Source organism: Bos grunniens, chromosome 10 (assembly GCF_055505025.1).
Source record: "Bos grunniens cultivar Pamir isolate PY7600 chromosome 10, Bosgru_T2T1.0, whole genome shotgun sequence".
Lineage (NCBI taxonomy): Eukaryota > Metazoa > Chordata > Mammalia > Artiodactyla > Bovidae > Bos > Bos grunniens.
Genome location: NC_141174.1, coordinates 24,287,778 through 24,305,538, shown reverse-complemented (window position 1 = coordinate 24,305,538; position 17,761 = coordinate 24,287,778). Strand labels below are relative to the sequence as shown.

At 42.7% G+C, this 17,761-nt stretch overlaps 1 protein-coding gene across 2 annotated transcripts in view; it reads left to right on the top strand.

Moving 5' to 3' along the window:
• Positions 1–2,387: 2,387 nt before the first annotated feature.
• Positions 2,388–17,761, top strand: part of GARIN2 (golgi associated RAB2 interactor family member 2) — a 30,160-nt gene continuing 14,786 nt past the window's right edge. Inside the window, exons 1-4 of one of the 2 annotated variants that reach the window (XM_086320201.1) lie at positions 2,589–2,833; positions 7,975–8,150; positions 13,325–13,524; positions 14,399–14,933. In XM_086320201.1, the coding sequence (XP_086176327.1) occupies positions 7,992–8,150; positions 13,325–13,524; positions 14,399–14,933 (894 nt within the window). In that variant the 5' untranslated portion in view covers positions 2,589–2,833; positions 7,975–7,991. Of the gene's footprint in view, positions 2,834–7,974; positions 8,151–13,324; positions 13,525–14,398; positions 14,934–17,761 lie in introns of both variants that reach the window. The other variant, XM_086320202.1, reaches the window with a different exon arrangement.

Genomic DNA, 17,761 nt, shown 5'->3' with positions numbered 1-17,761 from the left:
ACAAAAACCACCTGTGAAAGCCCAGCCTACACAACTTAGAGTTATTGTGAATCACCAGAGTTAATCACATTATTTCTGAAAGGGTTGCTCTTTGGCTAAGACGCTGGGGTCTATGAGCGGCTGCTCGTCGTGATCCCCCCATGAGAAAGCGCAGCAGAGCACAGGGGCCCTTCAGAGGGTGAACCTAGAGTCATCTACTGCTCTTTGAGGGAAAATCTTTTCCCAAACACCAGTTGAACCATTGGGTGCAATTTGTTCTGGTAAATCTTATAGGAGATTGTGATGTTCCATACAGGTCCACACTATGATTAGTAACTACTGCTGTTTTTTTTAAAAAAATACTGATATTTAATGTCATGGGAAAATATTAGTATATATTACATATATGAAGCAATTTTAAAACTTCTAGTTTTACAGATATAGGGTATATATGTCTATGGATATATATATAGAGAGAGAGAAATACATATATATTGATATAGACAGAGCTATACCAAAACTTTAATACTATCTTTAGGTATTAAGAGTAAGCCTAGTAAGCAGCTGACCCTGCTTTTGAAGCACTGACAAAATGTGTTGTGTGCGTGCACAGCCACACATCTGGTTTCACAGAAGAATTCATACACTTTAGGAATTGTTAAATACTGCTGTCCCGACTAATTAACTGAGATAACTGAAGAGATTAGGGATGGGGGCTTTGGTGTACAAAGTGTTAATCTCAAACCACAGTTACAGCAAAACTAGTTAACATTCACACACATTTACCAGCCATACGCATAATCCGAAAGTACCAAAGCATTTCCAGAACAAGTGCTTAGCAACAAACAATTTTCAAAAATCCTATCACATCAGAGAAGATAAAAGAGTCTATTTCATTTCCTGTTCCTTGGCTGATCCCACCCTTTGTTCCACGGTTCAAAGGGGATGCGAGAGGCCAGGCCTGCTCTTGGTGGCCAGTCCCCTGGAACCCTTCCTTCCTCTCATTCTCTCCTCCCTCTCGGTGGCCCTGGATCCAAGCTGCTCTTGTTCCCCTGAGAGATCATTTGCCCTCTGGAGGCTTTTTTCTCATATCCAGGGATTCTGGGAGCCACATAAATGACTGCACTGGGAAAGGGCCACAGGGCCTATACAGAATAGTATGCGTTTGTGCACAGCAGGTACACCCTCCAACATGTGGATGTTGTCACTTTGTCAGAGTGATTTTTTTTTAATGTGCACTTTATCACCCACTTCTGGATGAGCAAGAGTCAACTACTACATTTTATCAAATCTAAAATCCATTGTTTATAAGATATTATTTTATGGGCCAATGAGAAATAAAAATGCAGCTACTTATATAACTCAGTGCTTTCTTACAGCTTGGAATTTTCCACATGGTATTTATCTATCACCCTCTGTGCCCTCACCCTCTGTTTCTTAGAGGAGTGCTCCACTCTAGTCTCTGGGGCCTTCTTCCAAGCCTCTGATGTGCATTCTGCGAGTTTTACACTGAAACTTTCTTAATCTTACCAGAAAGGGTCAACAAGAGACTCCAAGATATTCATTAAGATCACATTTTAAATGGCAATTAAATGTAACCCAGGTAGTACAACCTTTGTATATAATTTAACATCAACAACCATGACATATGCAGCCAAGTGACAACCACCAGGAGATTCTTTCCTCCCTGCACACACACACACACACACACACACACACCCTGTGAAGAGTGATCACAAGACATACTCCATTTCAGTTTTTAAGCTGAGGAAAAATGCATTCCGTAGAATGAATGAAACTTGGGAACTATGAAACTAACGGTGATCAAGAAGGAACCCAGTCCAGCAAACAATGGGGAGAGTGTACCTCTGGACGCGGGGTCAGGTGTGGTGCATCAGTGTGAGCACCATGCAGGTGCTCCCTGTGTGGTAGGCATGCTGGTCAGTGTTTTTTTAAGCATCATTGTGTCCGGTGGGCCCAACACTGAGTTGAGGCGGATGGTTTTTTCCTCATTGTACAGATGAGGAAATTAATCTCAGAGATGTTAAGTAACATGCCAGGGTCACAAAGGAGCCGGTGACAGAGCCCAAATACGAACCTCGTGTCTGACTCCAGAATCCTTTATATCCCCACCACACCAGTTTCCACGCTGGTCTTACAGCACTTGAGTTCTGAGAGCAATTACACTTGTAGTTGGTCTGGTCCCAAGTATTCCTGAAGGGGGTTACTTCAGAATTTTATGGAGAGGAAAAAGGATTGTCTACAGTGATTCTCAATATATGGCATAAGAACTACACACTAGTGATGAAGTGGTGAGATGAGCCTGTGTAAGTGTATGCATATACACAACTACCAGTTGGGAATCTAGAGGGCTGAATAGGGTGCTCTGGCTCTTTATAGGAAGAAATACCCAGGCTTCTCAGGACCCTACATTGCACAATGGTTATTTGAGTCTATATTACTAGCCACCTCATATTATCAAATATCCTCACTGACTATAGGAACCCACGATTTCACTTATTTGGCAGTTTCAGGCCTGCTGCAAGCTACATACTCATGATTGTCTGGCTCTACTCACCGAAAGCCATGATCAAGACCATCGAAAACAGCTCAGCTCAAATATAGACAGGAGCTCTCTGACCACTGATAGAGTTAATGAAACTCTTTCTAAGGCATGGATCTCATGTGTGAAATGAAAGTAAGGATTAGTGTTGACATTTTCTTCCTTTATATATGCCTTATTTTCCATTTTTGTTTCCTTCACAAAAGACTTCATCATGAAAAAGAGGAAGCCCAAACTGAAGTGAGTTAAAACTTTGCCTCCAAAAGGATTGTGGCTTGGCCCTGAGTTGAGGTAAGAGTTGATGGTGCATATGGGGGTTAGGAGGGGACCACATGGAACTACTTCTCTTGATGTCTCTGCCTTTAGCTCTCCTTCTCAGGCTTTTCTTTTTTGTTTTTAGCTGTACCAGGTCTTAGTTGCAGTATATGGGATACTTTGGTTGCAGCATGCAGACTCTTAGTTGCAGCGTGTGAGATCTAGTTCCTTGATTAGGGATCACATCTGGGCCCCCTGCATTGGGAACATGGAGTCTTAGCCACTGGACCACCAGGGAGTCCCTCCAGGCTTTCTTTTTCTCTTTTCCTCTTCTGGGAAAGATAAGACACTGTACCAAAGACATTGCTTTTAGGGATCAACGCTTCTAGACCTCAGGCAGCAACATGGGAACTGGCAGAAGAGAGTCTGTCTGGGCTGAGAGGGATGAAAGTGACATGACACTTGCTCTGGGAAATGGAGGGTGAATAGCTGCTGTGATATTGCTGATGACCCTGACCTGAAAGCCTGCTGACCTTTGCTTTCCTTCCTCTGTCATCCTTTCTCTCATCTGAAAGTGTGCTTTTCTTATGATTTCTTGTCATATCCTAGGAGATCCCCATATATTTAGGCCCCCAATAATCCAATTGATGTTTTCATCCATCTTCCCTCCTCCAACCTCTCACTTCCTTCTTCCTTGTATTATTATTCCCGTCCATCTTTCCAAGCACTCAAGGCAGGACTGAACCGTAGGCAATGACATAAACTCCTCTCATCAGTCTGAGAGGTTCTGATTCGTGGTGTGGGGACTTAAAAGCTCGGCTAAGTTACTTTCCCTCTCCAAGCCTCATGATGTATAAAATGAGCATCTTAATAATGCTGCTTCATATTGCTTTTAGAATCAAATGAGATAGCACACATAAAGCTGTTATAGCGTGCCACAAAGCAAGAACTAAATAAATGTGGCTGATTATTGTTTTCCATCCTCTCTGTTATTTGTAAGCCCTCCCCAGACAGCCCATTTTCCTTTTTTGCATTTCTTTTCCATGGGGATGGTCTTGATCCCTGTCTCCTGTACAATGTCACGAACCTCATTCCATAGTTCATCAGGCACTCTATCAGATCTAGGCCCTTAAATCTATTTCTCACTTCCACTGTATAATCATAAGGGATTTGATTTAGGTCATACCTGAATGGTCTAGTGGTTTTCCCTACTTTCTTCAATTTAAGTCTGAATTTGGCAATAAGGAGTTCATGGTCTGAGCCACAGTCAGCTCCTGGTCTTGTTTTTGCTGACTGTATAGAGCTTCTCCATCTTTGGCTGCAAAGAATATAATCAATCTGATTTCGGTGTTGACCATCTGGTGATGTCCATGTATAGAGTCTTCTCTCGTGTTGTTGGAATAGGGTGTTTGTTATGACCAGTGCATTTTCTTGGCAAAACTCTATTAGTCTTTGCCCTGCTTCATTCCGTATTCCAAGGCCAAATTTGCCTGTTACTCCAGGTGTTTCTTGACTTCCTACTTTTCCATTCCAGTCTCCTATAATGAAAAGGACATCTTTTTTGGGTGTTAGTTCTAAAAGGTCTTGTAGATCTTCATAGAACCGTTCAACTTCAGCTTCTTCAGAGTTACTGGTTGGGGCATAGACTTGGATTACCGTGATATTGAATGGTTTTTGGAAACGAACAGAGATCATTCTGTTGTTTTTGAGATCGCAACCAAGTACTGCATTTCGGACTCTCTTGTTGACCATGATGGCCACTCCATTTCTTCTGAGGGATTCCTGCCCGCAGAAGTAGATATAATGGTCATCTGAGTTAAATTCACCCATTCCAGTCCATTTCAGTTCGCTGATTCCTAGAATGTCAACATTCACTCTTACCATCTCTTGTTTGACCACTTGCAATTTGCCTTGATTCATGGACCTGACATTCCAGGTTCCTATGCAATATTGCTCTTTACAGCAGCCTTACAAATAGCTGTGAAAAGAAGAGAAGGGAAAACAAAGGAGAAAAGGAAAGATATAAACATCTGAATGCAGAGTTCCAAAGAATAGCAAGAAGAGATAAGAAAGCCTTCTTCAGCGATCAATGCAAAGAAATAGAGGAAAACAACAGAATGGGAAAGACTAGGGATCTCTTCAAGAAAATCAGAGATACCAAAGGAACATTTCATGCAAAGATGGGCTCGACAAAGGACAGAAATGGTATGGACCTAACAGAAGCAGAAGACATTAAGAAGAGATGGCAAGAATACACAGAAGAACTGTACAAAAAAGATCTTCATGACCCAGATAATCACGATGATGTGATCATTGACCTAGAGCCAGACATCCTGGAATGTGAAGTCAAGTGGGCCCTTAGAAAGCATCACTATGAACAAAGCTAGTGGAGCTGATAGAATTCCAGTTGAGCTATTTCAAATCCTGAAAGATGATGCTGTGAAAGTGCTGCACTCAAGATGCCAGCAAATTTGGAAAACTCAGCAGTGGCCACGGGACTGGAAAAGGTCAGTTTTCATTCCAATCCCAAAGAAAGGCAATGCCAAAGAATGCTCAAACTACCACACATTGCACCCATCTCACATGCTAGTAAAGTAATGCTCAAAATTCTCCAAGCCAGGCTTCAGCAATACGTGAGCCGTGAACTTCCTGATGTTCAAGCTGGTGTTAGAAAAGGCAGAGGAACCAGAGATCAAATTGCCAACATCTGCTGGATCATGGAAAAAGCAAGAGAGTTCCAGAAAAACATCTGTTTCTGCTTTATTTACTATGCCAAAGCCTTTGACTGTGTGGATCACAATAAACTGTGGGAAATTCTGAAAGAGATGGGAATACCAGACCACATGACCTGCCTCTTGAGAAATTTGTATGCAGGTCAAGAAGCAACAGTTAGAACTGGACATGGAACAACAGACTGGCTGCAAATAGGAAAAGGAGTTTGTCAAGGCTGTATATTGTCACCCTGCTTCTTTAACTTATATGCAGAGTACATCATGAGAAACGCTGGACTGGAAGAAACACAAGCTGGAGTCAAGATTGCCGGGAGAAATATCAATAACCTCAGATATGCAGATGACACCACCCTTATGGCAGAAAGTAAAGAGGAACTAAAAAGCCTCTTGATGAAAGTGAAAGTGGAGAGTGAAAAAGTTGGCTTAAAGCTCAACATTCAGAAAACAAAGATCATGGCATCCAATCCCATCACTTCATGGGAAATAGATGGGGAAACAGTGGAAACAGTGTCAGACTTTATTTTTTGGGCTCCAAAATCACTGCAGATGGTGACTGCAGCCCTGAAATTAAAAGACGCTTACTCCTTGGAAGGAAAGTTATGACCAACCTAGATAGCATATTCAAAAGCAGAGACATTCCTTTGCCAACAAAGGTTCGTCTAGTCAAGGCTATGGTTTTTCCTATGGTTGTGTATGGATGTGAGAGTCGGACTGTGAAGAAGGCTGAGCACCAAAGAATTGATGCTTTTGAACTGTGGTGTTGGAGAAGACTCTTGAGAGTCCCTTGGACTGCAAGGAGATCCAACCAGTCCATTCTGAAGGAGATCAGCCCTGGGATCTCTTTGCAAGGAATGATGCTGAAGCTGAAACTCCAGTACTTTGGCCACCTCATGCGAAGAGTTGACTCATTGGAAAAGACTCTGATGCTGGGAGGGATTGGGGGCAAGAGGAGAAGGGGACAACAGAGGATGAGATGGCTGGATGGCATCACTGACTCTATGGACGTGAGTCTGAGTGAACTCCGGGAGTTGGTGATGGACAGGGAGGCCTGGCGTGCTGTGATTCATGGGGTTGCAAAGAGTCAGATAGGACTGAGCGACTGATCTGATCTGATCTGATCCTCTCTGTTTCAGCTTGTCATTTTCTCTCTCTCTTTTATTCCTGAATGATCTTTCTTCTGTCTCATTCTATCTACGTTTTGGCTCCTCTGGACTCTCACTTCCTCTTGGCTAATTTTACTTCCCCTGTGTTCATGTAAGATGCACTGAAGTTGGGCTGGGAAGGGGACATTGTGTTGTCAACAGCAGAAGGTCTGATGGGAAATTCCCGGAGTCACATATTCATGGGCTATCAAGCAGCAGTGGTCTCTGTGCCCCCAAGCTTTGGCTGGGAAGGAGATGAGACATGTTCACTACCCTCTAGCTTGGCCAGGGAAAGGAAGAGAAGGATCTCTGAGAAAGGACTGAGGTGGAAATAAATATTCAGGGCTTACCACTTGCCAATTAAGGACCCTTCCTCTGAACTGCCATGGAGTTTGTGAAGGGGAATGAGTGATCTTTTGAAGACTTGAACAGAATTGCCTTCTGGGGCCTTGTTCCCTTGTTGGAATTCTGTGATTTCTGGCAGATGAAAGATCAAATCCAATGATGTAGAGCCACTGTGTTTGTTGAAGCAGTTGTGAAGAGAGAGCGGAGAGACAGCAGGAGATGCAGAGCTGTCAGTGACTAGACAGAATCCACTGTTCACTAAGCCTCAGTCATAGATGAATGTTTTAGGAAGAAATGGTCTCAGGTTAGTAAGCCCTTTACTTACAATAAAAGGGCTTGAGACCTATGCAATACAGGAAGGATAGTGGTAGCATTATTGGGAAGATAGAAAATAATGGTTTGGGTAGGGGGAAATATGCTGAGAGTCTTCCCCTCACCACCCTAATTCCTGTTGCTAGCACAACACCCCAGACACTTTTTTGTCATATGGATCTGATCCAGAGTCTTTGTAACCCTTATCATCCAACATTTTCTTTTTCACTTGCTTACTCTGTCTCTCCAGAGAGAGTGACCTACATGTGAGTGAAAGTGTTAGTCGCTCAGTCGTATCCGACTCTTTGCAACCCCGCCAAGCTCCTCTGTCCATGGGTTTCTCCAGGCAAGAATATTGGAGTGGGTTTCCACTGCCTTCTCCAGGGGATCTTCCCAACCTAGGTATCAAACCTGGGTCTCCTGAACTGCAGGCAGATTCTTTACCATCTAAGCCAATAGGAAGTATGTCTGAGGGCAGGCGTATTATGTCTGATTCAGATGGATCTCCAGCGCCCAGCACAGTGCCTGGAATACCCTCAATGTGGATAAAATATGTTGAATTAATGAATAAGTAAGGCAACTTAATTATTATGTTAAATGTTCTCTGTCTCTATTCATTGTACGTCCATTCCTTCATTTTCCTGAGGTTTATACGTAAGCACAATGAAGAAGAGTAACAGGAAATCTCCCACAAGGATCGATGAGAAAGATGACATCTGTGTCCCAGACTCCAAGGATCCAGGAGAGCTTCAAAATATGTTGAATGGAGGAGAATACGCCCCTTTTGTATCTCCTCCCATATTAGAAAGCAATTTTATCCAGGTAAATGATAATTAAACCCTGAATTAAGTTATGATAACCTCATAATTAATTTTCTCAAAGACAGTGGAAAAGGTTGGAAAAATTATTTTAATATTTTAAAAGGGACTGTGTGATAGAATTAAAGGGGATAGTTTGGGAACTTCAAACAATCTAAACTAATTAATGTAAAAGGAAAATTCACTTCAAATTTCCCCAACAAACTCTAACCTAGAAATTCTGTCCCAACTCTACTGAAATTATTCTATAATCTTCCCAAAATCACACAAAGAAAGTATGGTCATTTTAAAATACTCTGCCACAGGAAAGCATTCAGATAACTCCTTTCTTAACTTAGGAGACATTTTAAAGAATAATATCTATGACACAACCAGGGATTAAAACGCATTTTCCTTCTTACTTCTGAAGGAAAATATATTTGTTAAATTGTATCAAGGAGCGAAGTTTCCTTCTCCTAAAAATTTACCTACATTATGAATGAAACTACACTTCAATGCATTTGGGAGCAGTTCTAAATTTCCTCTAAACATTCAATATTAAACTATTCAGACAGAGGGTTCCATAATGGTCCAGTGGTTATGATTCAGTGTTTCCGCTGCAGGGGCACATTTTCGACCCCTGGTCCTGGAAGTTTTGCATGCTATGAGATGCCAAAAAAGAAAAGAAAAAAAATTCAGACAGAGAAATGGAGAACTGAATTAAATTATGTAGGGCATACCCTTAAAGTTCTTCAAAGTGTCACAACCAAGTCAAACACAGAACACACCCATTTAAGCAGCTCCTCAGCTGATTCTACATAGAAATGACAACATACAAGTGTCCTCTGCACTGATGGGAGAGCTCTTCACCTCCAAGAAGTCATAGGGAGGGAGGTGACGCCTCTAAGAATACCAATGTTTAAGTCATACCCCAAAACGCACGTGATGTCATGTTTTGATGTAATTCACCTTCTGTGTGCTTCTTTCCTAATAATCTTTTTATTTTTCTTCTGCACCTTTCTCAAATAATCATTTTCAAGCTTTAAAGAACACTGGGGGAGGCAGTCAGCTCTCGATAACTTAGATATGTCCTCATATCAGCCTTCCTCAGTGATCACTGCAGAGAAATAGAGGAAAACAATAGAATGGGAAAGACTAGAGATCTCTTCAAGAAAATTAGAGATACCAGGGGAACATTTCATGCAAAGATGGGCTCGATAAAGGACAGAAATGGTATGGACCTAACAGAAGCAGAAGATATTAAGAAGAGGTGGCAAGAATGCACAGAAGAACAGTACAAAAAAAATCTTCATGACCAAGATAATCACAATGGTGTGATCACTCACCTAGAGCCAGACATCCTGGAATGTGAAGTCAAGTGGGCCTTAGAAAGCATCACTACAAACAAAGCTAGTGGAGGTGATGGAATTCCAGTTGAGCTATTTCAAATCCTGAAAGATGATGCTGTGAAAGTGCTGCACTCAACATGCCAGCAAATTTGGAAAACTCAGCAGTGGCCGTAGGACTGGAAAAGGTCAGTTTTCATTCCAATCCCAAAGAAAGGCAATGCCAAAGAATGCTCAAACTACCACACAATTGTACTCATCTCACACACTAGTAAAGTAATGCTCAAAATTCTCCAAGCCAGGCTTCAGCAATACGTGAACTGTGAACTTCCTGATGTTCAAGCTGGTTTTAGAAAAGACAGAGGAACCAGAGATCAAATTGCCAACATCTGCTGGATCATGGAAAAAGCAAGAGAGTTCCAGAAAAACATCTATTTCTGCTTTCTTGACTATGCCAAAGCCTTTGACTGTGTGGATCACAATAAACTGTGGAAAATTCTGAAAGAGATGGGAATACCAGCCCACATGACCTGCCTCTTGAGAAACCTATATGCAGGTCAGGAAGCAACAGTTAGAACTGGACATGGAACAACAGACTGGCTGCAAATAGGAAAAGGAGTACATCAAGGCTGTATATTGTCACCCTGCTTATTTAACTTCTATGCAGAGTACATCGTGAGAACGCTGGACTGGAAGAAGCACAAGCTGGAATCAAGATTGCCAGGAGAAATATCAATAACCTCAGATATGCAGATGACACCACCCTTATGGCAGAAAGTGAAGAGGAACTAAAAAGCCTCCTGATGAAAGTGAAAGAGGAGAGTGAAAAAGTTGGCTTAAAGCTCAACATTCAGAAAACAAAGATCATGGCATCTGGTCCCATCACTTCATGGGAAATGGATTGGGAAACAGTGTCAGACTTTATTTTTCTGGGCTCCAAAATCACTGCAGATGGTGATTGCAGCCATGAAATTAAAAGACTCTTACTCCTTGGAAGGAAAGTTATGACCAACCCAGATAGCATATTCAAAAGCAGAGACATTAGTTTGCCAACAAAGGTCCGTCTAGTCAAAGCCATGGTTTTTCCAGTGGTCATGTATGGATGTGAGAGTTGAACTGTCAAGAAAGCTGAGCACCGAAGAATTGATGCTTTTGAACTGTGGTGCTGGAAAAGACTCTTGAGAGTCCCTTGGGCTGCAAGGAGATCCGACCAGTCCATTCTAAAGGAGATCAGCCCTGGGTGTTCATTGGAAGGACTGATGCTAAAGCTGAAACTCCAGTACTTTGGCCACCTCATGCGAAGAGTTGACTCACTGGAAAAGACACTGATGCTGGGAGCGATTGGGGGCAGGAGGAGAAGGGGACGACAGAGGATGAGATGGCTGGATGGCATCACTGACTTGATGGACATGAGTTTGAGTAAACTCCGGGAGTTGGTGATGGACAGGGAGGCCTGGCGTGCTGTGATTCATGGGGTCGCAAAGAGTCGGACACAACTGAGCGACTGAACTGAACATGTCATAACTAGATAAGTTATTCCCTTCAACACACACAACCTCTTGTGATTGCTATGTCTTTGGCAGCAAGTTATCAAGGTACCTGATTCAAGTGTGAGCGAAAAAGAACACTGATTATCTCAAGTAAATTGGTGGCTCAGATGTAAGGAGTCTGCCTGCAATGCAGGAGACCCAGGTTTGATCCATGTGTCGGGAAGACACCCTGGAGAAAGGAATGGTTACCCACTCCAGTATTCTTACCTGGAGAATCTCATTGGCAGAGGAGCCTGGCGGGCTATGGTCCATGGGGTCGCAAAGAGTCGGACACAACTGAGCGACTAACACAGATACAGATTGAAAGAACCAAAGGGCTGCAACTCATTCGCAGGAACCATCAGGGTCCCGGCTTCTCTCTTTTTGTCCTGTTACCTACAAATTTCTCCCTTGAGGACATCACATGTGAGCAGGACATGACAGCTGCCAGCAAGAGAGGGGGTACATCTCCTCTCTGCAACTGTGAGAGCTGAGACCCCTTTCCCAGAGCCACCAGGAGGCTCGGTCCCATTGGCCAGGCCTGAGTACATGCCCCTGCAGACAGCAATCACTGGCCAGGGGATGGGACCACCATGACTAGTTTGGGTGGATGAGTTCACTCCTCAGCTGGGGGCACCATCCCTGAGGGGTGGATCCTGGACAAAACCAGAATTCTATTAATCAGGAAGAATAGGAACACGGCTTTGGGTAGCTAATCAATAGTGTAGGCTACAATCTCCTTCTAAATATATTTGTTTTTTGGTAATTTACTTTTTTGCAGCAATTAATACACAGCTGGGAAACCAAGTGCTTTCCCTCTCTGGCTTCCTTCACATCCCTGTCCACCCACTTTCCAGTCTCATCCTCTTCCAGCCAGCAGAGACTCTGCTCTGTGCCCAGCCAGTCCATGTCCCACGTTGCTCAGGTCTGATTTAGAGGCCCTTCCTTGGGGGACCTTTTCTGACTCTATGGCCAGGGTGTACCGAGCTGGCTGATTGGTAAGAGTTCAGGAAGTTTACAAGTTGGTTGTTAAACACAGTCATCATTAAGAATTAAATAGCATAACCTTATAAATAAAACTATATTCAGAACAAAGGCAACACATGCTCAAAATTCACCCTTCATTCTACTACATTTTACTATTATCTTGGGGTTATGGATACAAGAGATCCAACCAGTCCATTCTGAAGGAGATCAGCCCTGGGATTTCTTTGGAAGGAATGATGCTAAAGCTGAAACTCCAGTACTTTGGCCACCTCATGCGAAGAGTTGACTCATTGGAAAAGACTCTGATGCTGGGAGGGATTGGGGGCAGGAGGAGAAGAGGACGACAGAGGATGAGATGGCTGGGTGGCATCACTGACTCGATGGACGTGAGTCTGAGTGAACTCTGGGAGCTGGTGATGGACAGGGAGGCCTGGCGTGCTGCAATTCATGGGGTCGTAAAGAGTCGGACACGACTGAGAGACTGAACTGAACTATGGATACAAGAGTTTGACTTCTGTGAGAACCACTTGGCTGTATGGACTATAACATAGAACAGTATATGACTGTAAATTGTCTGCTACAATTTATAATAAACATATCTTCTCTGAGAAAGGTAGTTACACACATACCTGCCTTCTTCCCCACTAAGTCAAGTTTTCTGTCATGCACCCCACAGCACAGTACCCTGAACTTGTGCTCAATAACACATAAGACACTTAGTGATATACTTGTTTAATGTTCATTTTCACCAGCAGACCCCAGAGATCAGGGACCACGTCTATTCACTGTGATATCTCCAAGAAGTCACATGAGCAAAAGCATCATAGTTCAGCTCAGTTCAGTTCAGTTGCTCAGTTGTATCCGACTCTTGGTGACTCCATGGACTGCAGCATGCCTGGCCTTCCTGTCCATCGCCAGCTCCTGGAGTTTTCTCAACTCATGTCCATTGAGTCAGTGATGCCATCCAACCATCTCATCCTCTGTCATCCCCTTCTCCTCCTGCCTTCAATCTTTCCCAGCATCTGGGTCTTTTCCAATGAATCAGCTCTTTGCATCAGGTGGCCAAAGTATTGGAGTTTCAGCTTCAACACCAGTCCTTCCAATGTACACCCAGGTCTGATCTCCTTTAGGAGGGAATGGTTGGATCTCCTTGCAGTCCAAGGGACTCTCAAGAGTCTTCTGCAACACCACAGTTTTAAAGCATCAATTCTTCGGCATTCAGCTTTCTTTATAGCATCATGGTTCATCTCTCCTTTATTCCTACACTGTTTGGGTAAGTGAGGTTGTTGAGGCCACAGATCTTATCAGAACTTCCCTCTTCCTCTTCTCTGCCTCAGGTCAACAGGAGAGGGGAATCCATTTACCTTCATAACCGAGCCAACTGGGTGACCGTAGGCATCTGCTCTTCCAATCCCACCACCAAGACCCCTAACGTGATGTTGCTGGCTCATCTGACACCCACCGCCCAGAAAGATTCAGAACCCCTGTTTACAAGTCTCCTGACATCTCCTTCTCCAGAAAATCTGGTGCTTACCAGGTGAGTTACAAAGGAAAGAGGTTCACGACCTGTCAGAAAAAGACGCTTTTACCCCGGAGGAGATGAGACTAGAAACACAGATGATAAGTGCTCCTCACTTTGTTTCCTGCTACAGATGACAGAGTCATATCCTTAGAGTCTGGGGAGGTTGTCTGACAACCTGGCAGTCAAAACAAATGGTTCACCTTTAACTTCTCAAAAATTAAACCTAGGGGACTTCCTCGGTGGTCCGGTGGCTAAGACTCCACACTCCCAATGCAGAAGCTTAGGTTCGATCCCTGTTCAGGGAATGAAGGTCCCACGTGCTGCAGCTAAGACCTGGGACAACCAAATTAATTGACTAATTATATAAAATGAAGTCTGGAGTGCTGCAGTCCATGGGGTCGCAAAGGGTTGGACACGACTGAGCGACTGAACTGAACTGACTGAACAGGAACTTCCTCCCCCACCATCCCAACTTCCATCAGGATTAGTTCTGTTCTTGTCTCAATCCACCAACTTGCTGTAGGACCCACAGCAAATCACTCTCAGTCTCAACCTTGCAGGACTAACTAAATGGGACAACTTCTCCTAGATAAGTAATAAATAGCTGATATACCAGTTGATAGTCTTAGGAGTATGATTCAGGTGAGTTGGTCTTCAGGAGCCTGATTATATGTATGAAAAATCAAGGTTTTGAGCCTCAAAAACCATGAGCCAGACCTGGGAACATGTGGCCACAAGAAGGTCCTGCCGCATCCCACGCCGGCTCCTCCCCAAACCTGTTTGAGAGATGCACCTGGTGTCCTGTCTCACTCCACAAATGTCTATAACATGAAAGGCCTTGTGACAGTTTCCAATCAGGCCTCCAGATGATATTTGCATTTGTCTGCAGGTTTCTCCCTCTGCAGTTTGTGACTCTCTCTGTACATGATGCCGAGAATATGCGCATCAAAGTAAAGCTGGTGAGTGGCCGAGCCTACTACCTACAGCTCTGCGCCCCTGCATGCAAACAAGAAGCCCTGTTCTGTCAGTGGGTAGAGCTCATCTCCCTCTTGAATAAGGAGAAAGCCAAAGCTTCCAAAGTGTCGGAAGTCTCCAGCCTCTCGGAAATCACAAACAGCACAGACATCACAGGCTCAGTGGACATCATGGATATAGCAGCCTTCCCTGCCATACAGACCTCACACCTGCCCACATGTTCAGACCCCAACAACGATGTAGAAAGCGTTGATTTCTCGGAATTCACAGACATCACCGATGTCACCGACGTCACGGATATTCCAGAAAATGAGGTCACTGAGGCCCCAGATATAAATATTGTCACAGAAGTCACAGAAGTCACAGACATCTGTGGAGTCACAGCAAGCTCAGGGGTCAGAGTGGTGTTTGAAAATGATGACATACTCAAGGCCAAGCAGGAGGAAAAGGTATGTGACATAGAAGACTTTCATTCTCTAATAATTACTCTCTTTCACTCTCTTTGGTGAGCTTCATGACATTGATTATTGAAATAGTATGGAGTTTACTCTGATTAACCTAACACTAAGAATGAGATCTGATCCCTGAACCCCTGCTTAAAAGAGTTGTAAGATGTCCCCTGAAATAGGCAGTGACCATCCATACCATAAAACTTAACCCTGTATCAGGAGGCATGGTAGGATAAAAAGAACTTTGGTATCAGAGTCAGAAGTCCTGGGTTGGAATCCTGCCCTGCCTGCTTCATGTTAGTTTGGCCAAGTCACTGAACATGCAGCTCTCAAGTGAGAATATTAATATCATGTAAGGGTTATATTAAGGTTTAAATGTGCACAAATATATGAAGTACACTGAAGGATGGGGTGAAACTTCAATAAGTAAAAGTGAGGAATAAAAATAAGAAAATAAATTCCCCAAAGAAGTGAGCAGCTTTAGAAATAGCCAGAAAGTGGAAAAACACAGAGCCATATCCAACAATGTATCAGTTTGGCTGGAGCATAATATATGTGGAAAATATTAAGATATAGGATTGGAAAATTGCTTGCAAATCTTAAATGCCAAAATAAGAAGTGTAGACTCAGGCTTTGAACAAACCTTAGCCACAAAAGCTCTGTGTAAGGGAGTGAAAGGGCTGTGTTTTTAAAAGATTATTCTGATGGCAGGACAGATTGTAGGTAAAGAGATTGGTGTGGAGACTGTAGCTGAGAACTCCCCGTGGGGCCCAGGACAGAAAGATGACAGAGGGAAAAGATGGACATTTCACAGAGGAAACCACTAGCTACTAAAATCAGTGGAAAAGGTTAACCTCACTAGTAATAAAAAAATGCAAACCAAAAAATATTTCATCCATAAAGCTGTTAAGAGATCAACACAGTCAGCATTAGTAAAGTTGGGGTCATCTGGGAGTTTCTAAAGATTCATGGCAGGGTGAGAATTAGAACAAACTTTCTTGAAATCATTATGAGTCAAGAACTTAGAAATGTTGACACCCTTTGACTCAGTGACTTCACTTTTAAGAATCTTTCTTAAGGAATTAGTGAAGTCGCTCAGTCGTACCCGACTCTTTGTGACCCCATGGATAGTAGCCTGCACCAAGCTCCTCCATCCATGGGATTTTCAAGGCAAGAGTACTGGAGTGGGTTGCCATTTCCTTCTCCAGGGAATCTTCCCAACCCAGGGATCAAACCCAGGCCTCTCACATTGTAAGATTAATCTTAAGGAATTAATCACCAATAAGAATGAGAATCTAACTATAAAGATGTTAATTGTACCACATCTATTCTATGTTTATAAAAATAAAATAATGATAATGAAGAAGTAACCTAAACATCCACCACAGAGGAAGGGCTAAATGAATTTAAACCCACAAAGGGCATGTTCCATGTTTATATCATTCAGGAGCAACCAAAGTGACGGACAAGATTATATCCACTCAGTAAATATTGGTTAAATGAACAATTACTCCGTAGCGCTAATTCTGTTGGAGAATTTTTCTTTACTTGGAAAAATATTTATGATATAAAGCTGAATGAAAAATGAACTAAAGGGTTTTATAATCCTTATTACATAAAAATGCAAGTGTATACATAGATAATAGGAGGGGGAGAAAGTCATATTGTTAATAGTTATTTCTGGGCTTCCCTGAGCGCTCAGTTGGTAAAGAATCCGCCTGCAATGCAAGAGACCCCAGTTCAATTCCTGGGTTGGGAAGATCCTTTGGAGAAGGGATAGGCTACCCAATCCAGTATTCTGGCCTAGAGATATCCATGGACTGTATACTCCATGGGGTTTCAAAAGTCGGACACAACTGAGCAACTTTCGCATCCTTATTACATAAAAAAGCAAGTGTATATACAGACAATAGGAGAGGGGGAAGTCATATTGTTAATAATAGTTTATTTCTAGGTTGTGGTCTTATAAGCAATTGATGTTTTATTCTTTACGGGTTTCTGAATGTTCTGCTTTTTATAATAATATTTTTTAATTAAAAAAATTCAAGTAGCTTTACAAAGTTTTTAATAACATAGGGAGATTTTTATAATAAATTTTGAAGTGAAAAAATATGGGCTACAGCACTGCAATATGATCACAAAACAGGCACATTCAAAATAAATAAATGGAGAAAAAGACCAGAATGAAATGTCCCATAGTAGTTATATCTGGCCTGTGGCATCAAAAAGCAATAATTTTCTCCCTTTCACTGTATATCTTTTAGGATTTTCTAAATATTCTATGAAAAATATATATTGCTTTCATTGTCAGAAAAAATGTTTAATTTTTACAGAAGATTACTGCATTATTTTCAAAGAACAGTACAGAGGTGGTGGAGTAGATAATGACAAAAGAGGGAAGAAGGCGCAGATGTCAGTGATGTTAGACAGACAGAATCTTTCAGACCAGCTGGCCTATGGCTCTGAGGCCCAAGAGCGAGTCTGGGGGAGGCGAGGAACGACAGAGCAGTGGTGCTAATAACAGACGCCAGGGGCACTAGGAGAATGGCTGAGATACTAGAATGCTAAATTTTAGGTCTTTTGAAAAGCAAACTCTTTAGTATTTTTATGAACCTCCAACTCCTGTCACCTATTAGATGCTCTTAAGTCAAGAGCAACTTTGGATGGGAACAATTGGTGGCAAGACATTTCTAGAAAACCTTCCTTTCCCTGCCAGTTGAGGGAGAGGAAGCCCTGTGACTGAGTCCTAATTTTCCTTCTTGAGGTGATACTGGTGTGCATGACCACATGAGGTTTCAAATGTGCTGTGCCGGGCCCCCACGCTGCCA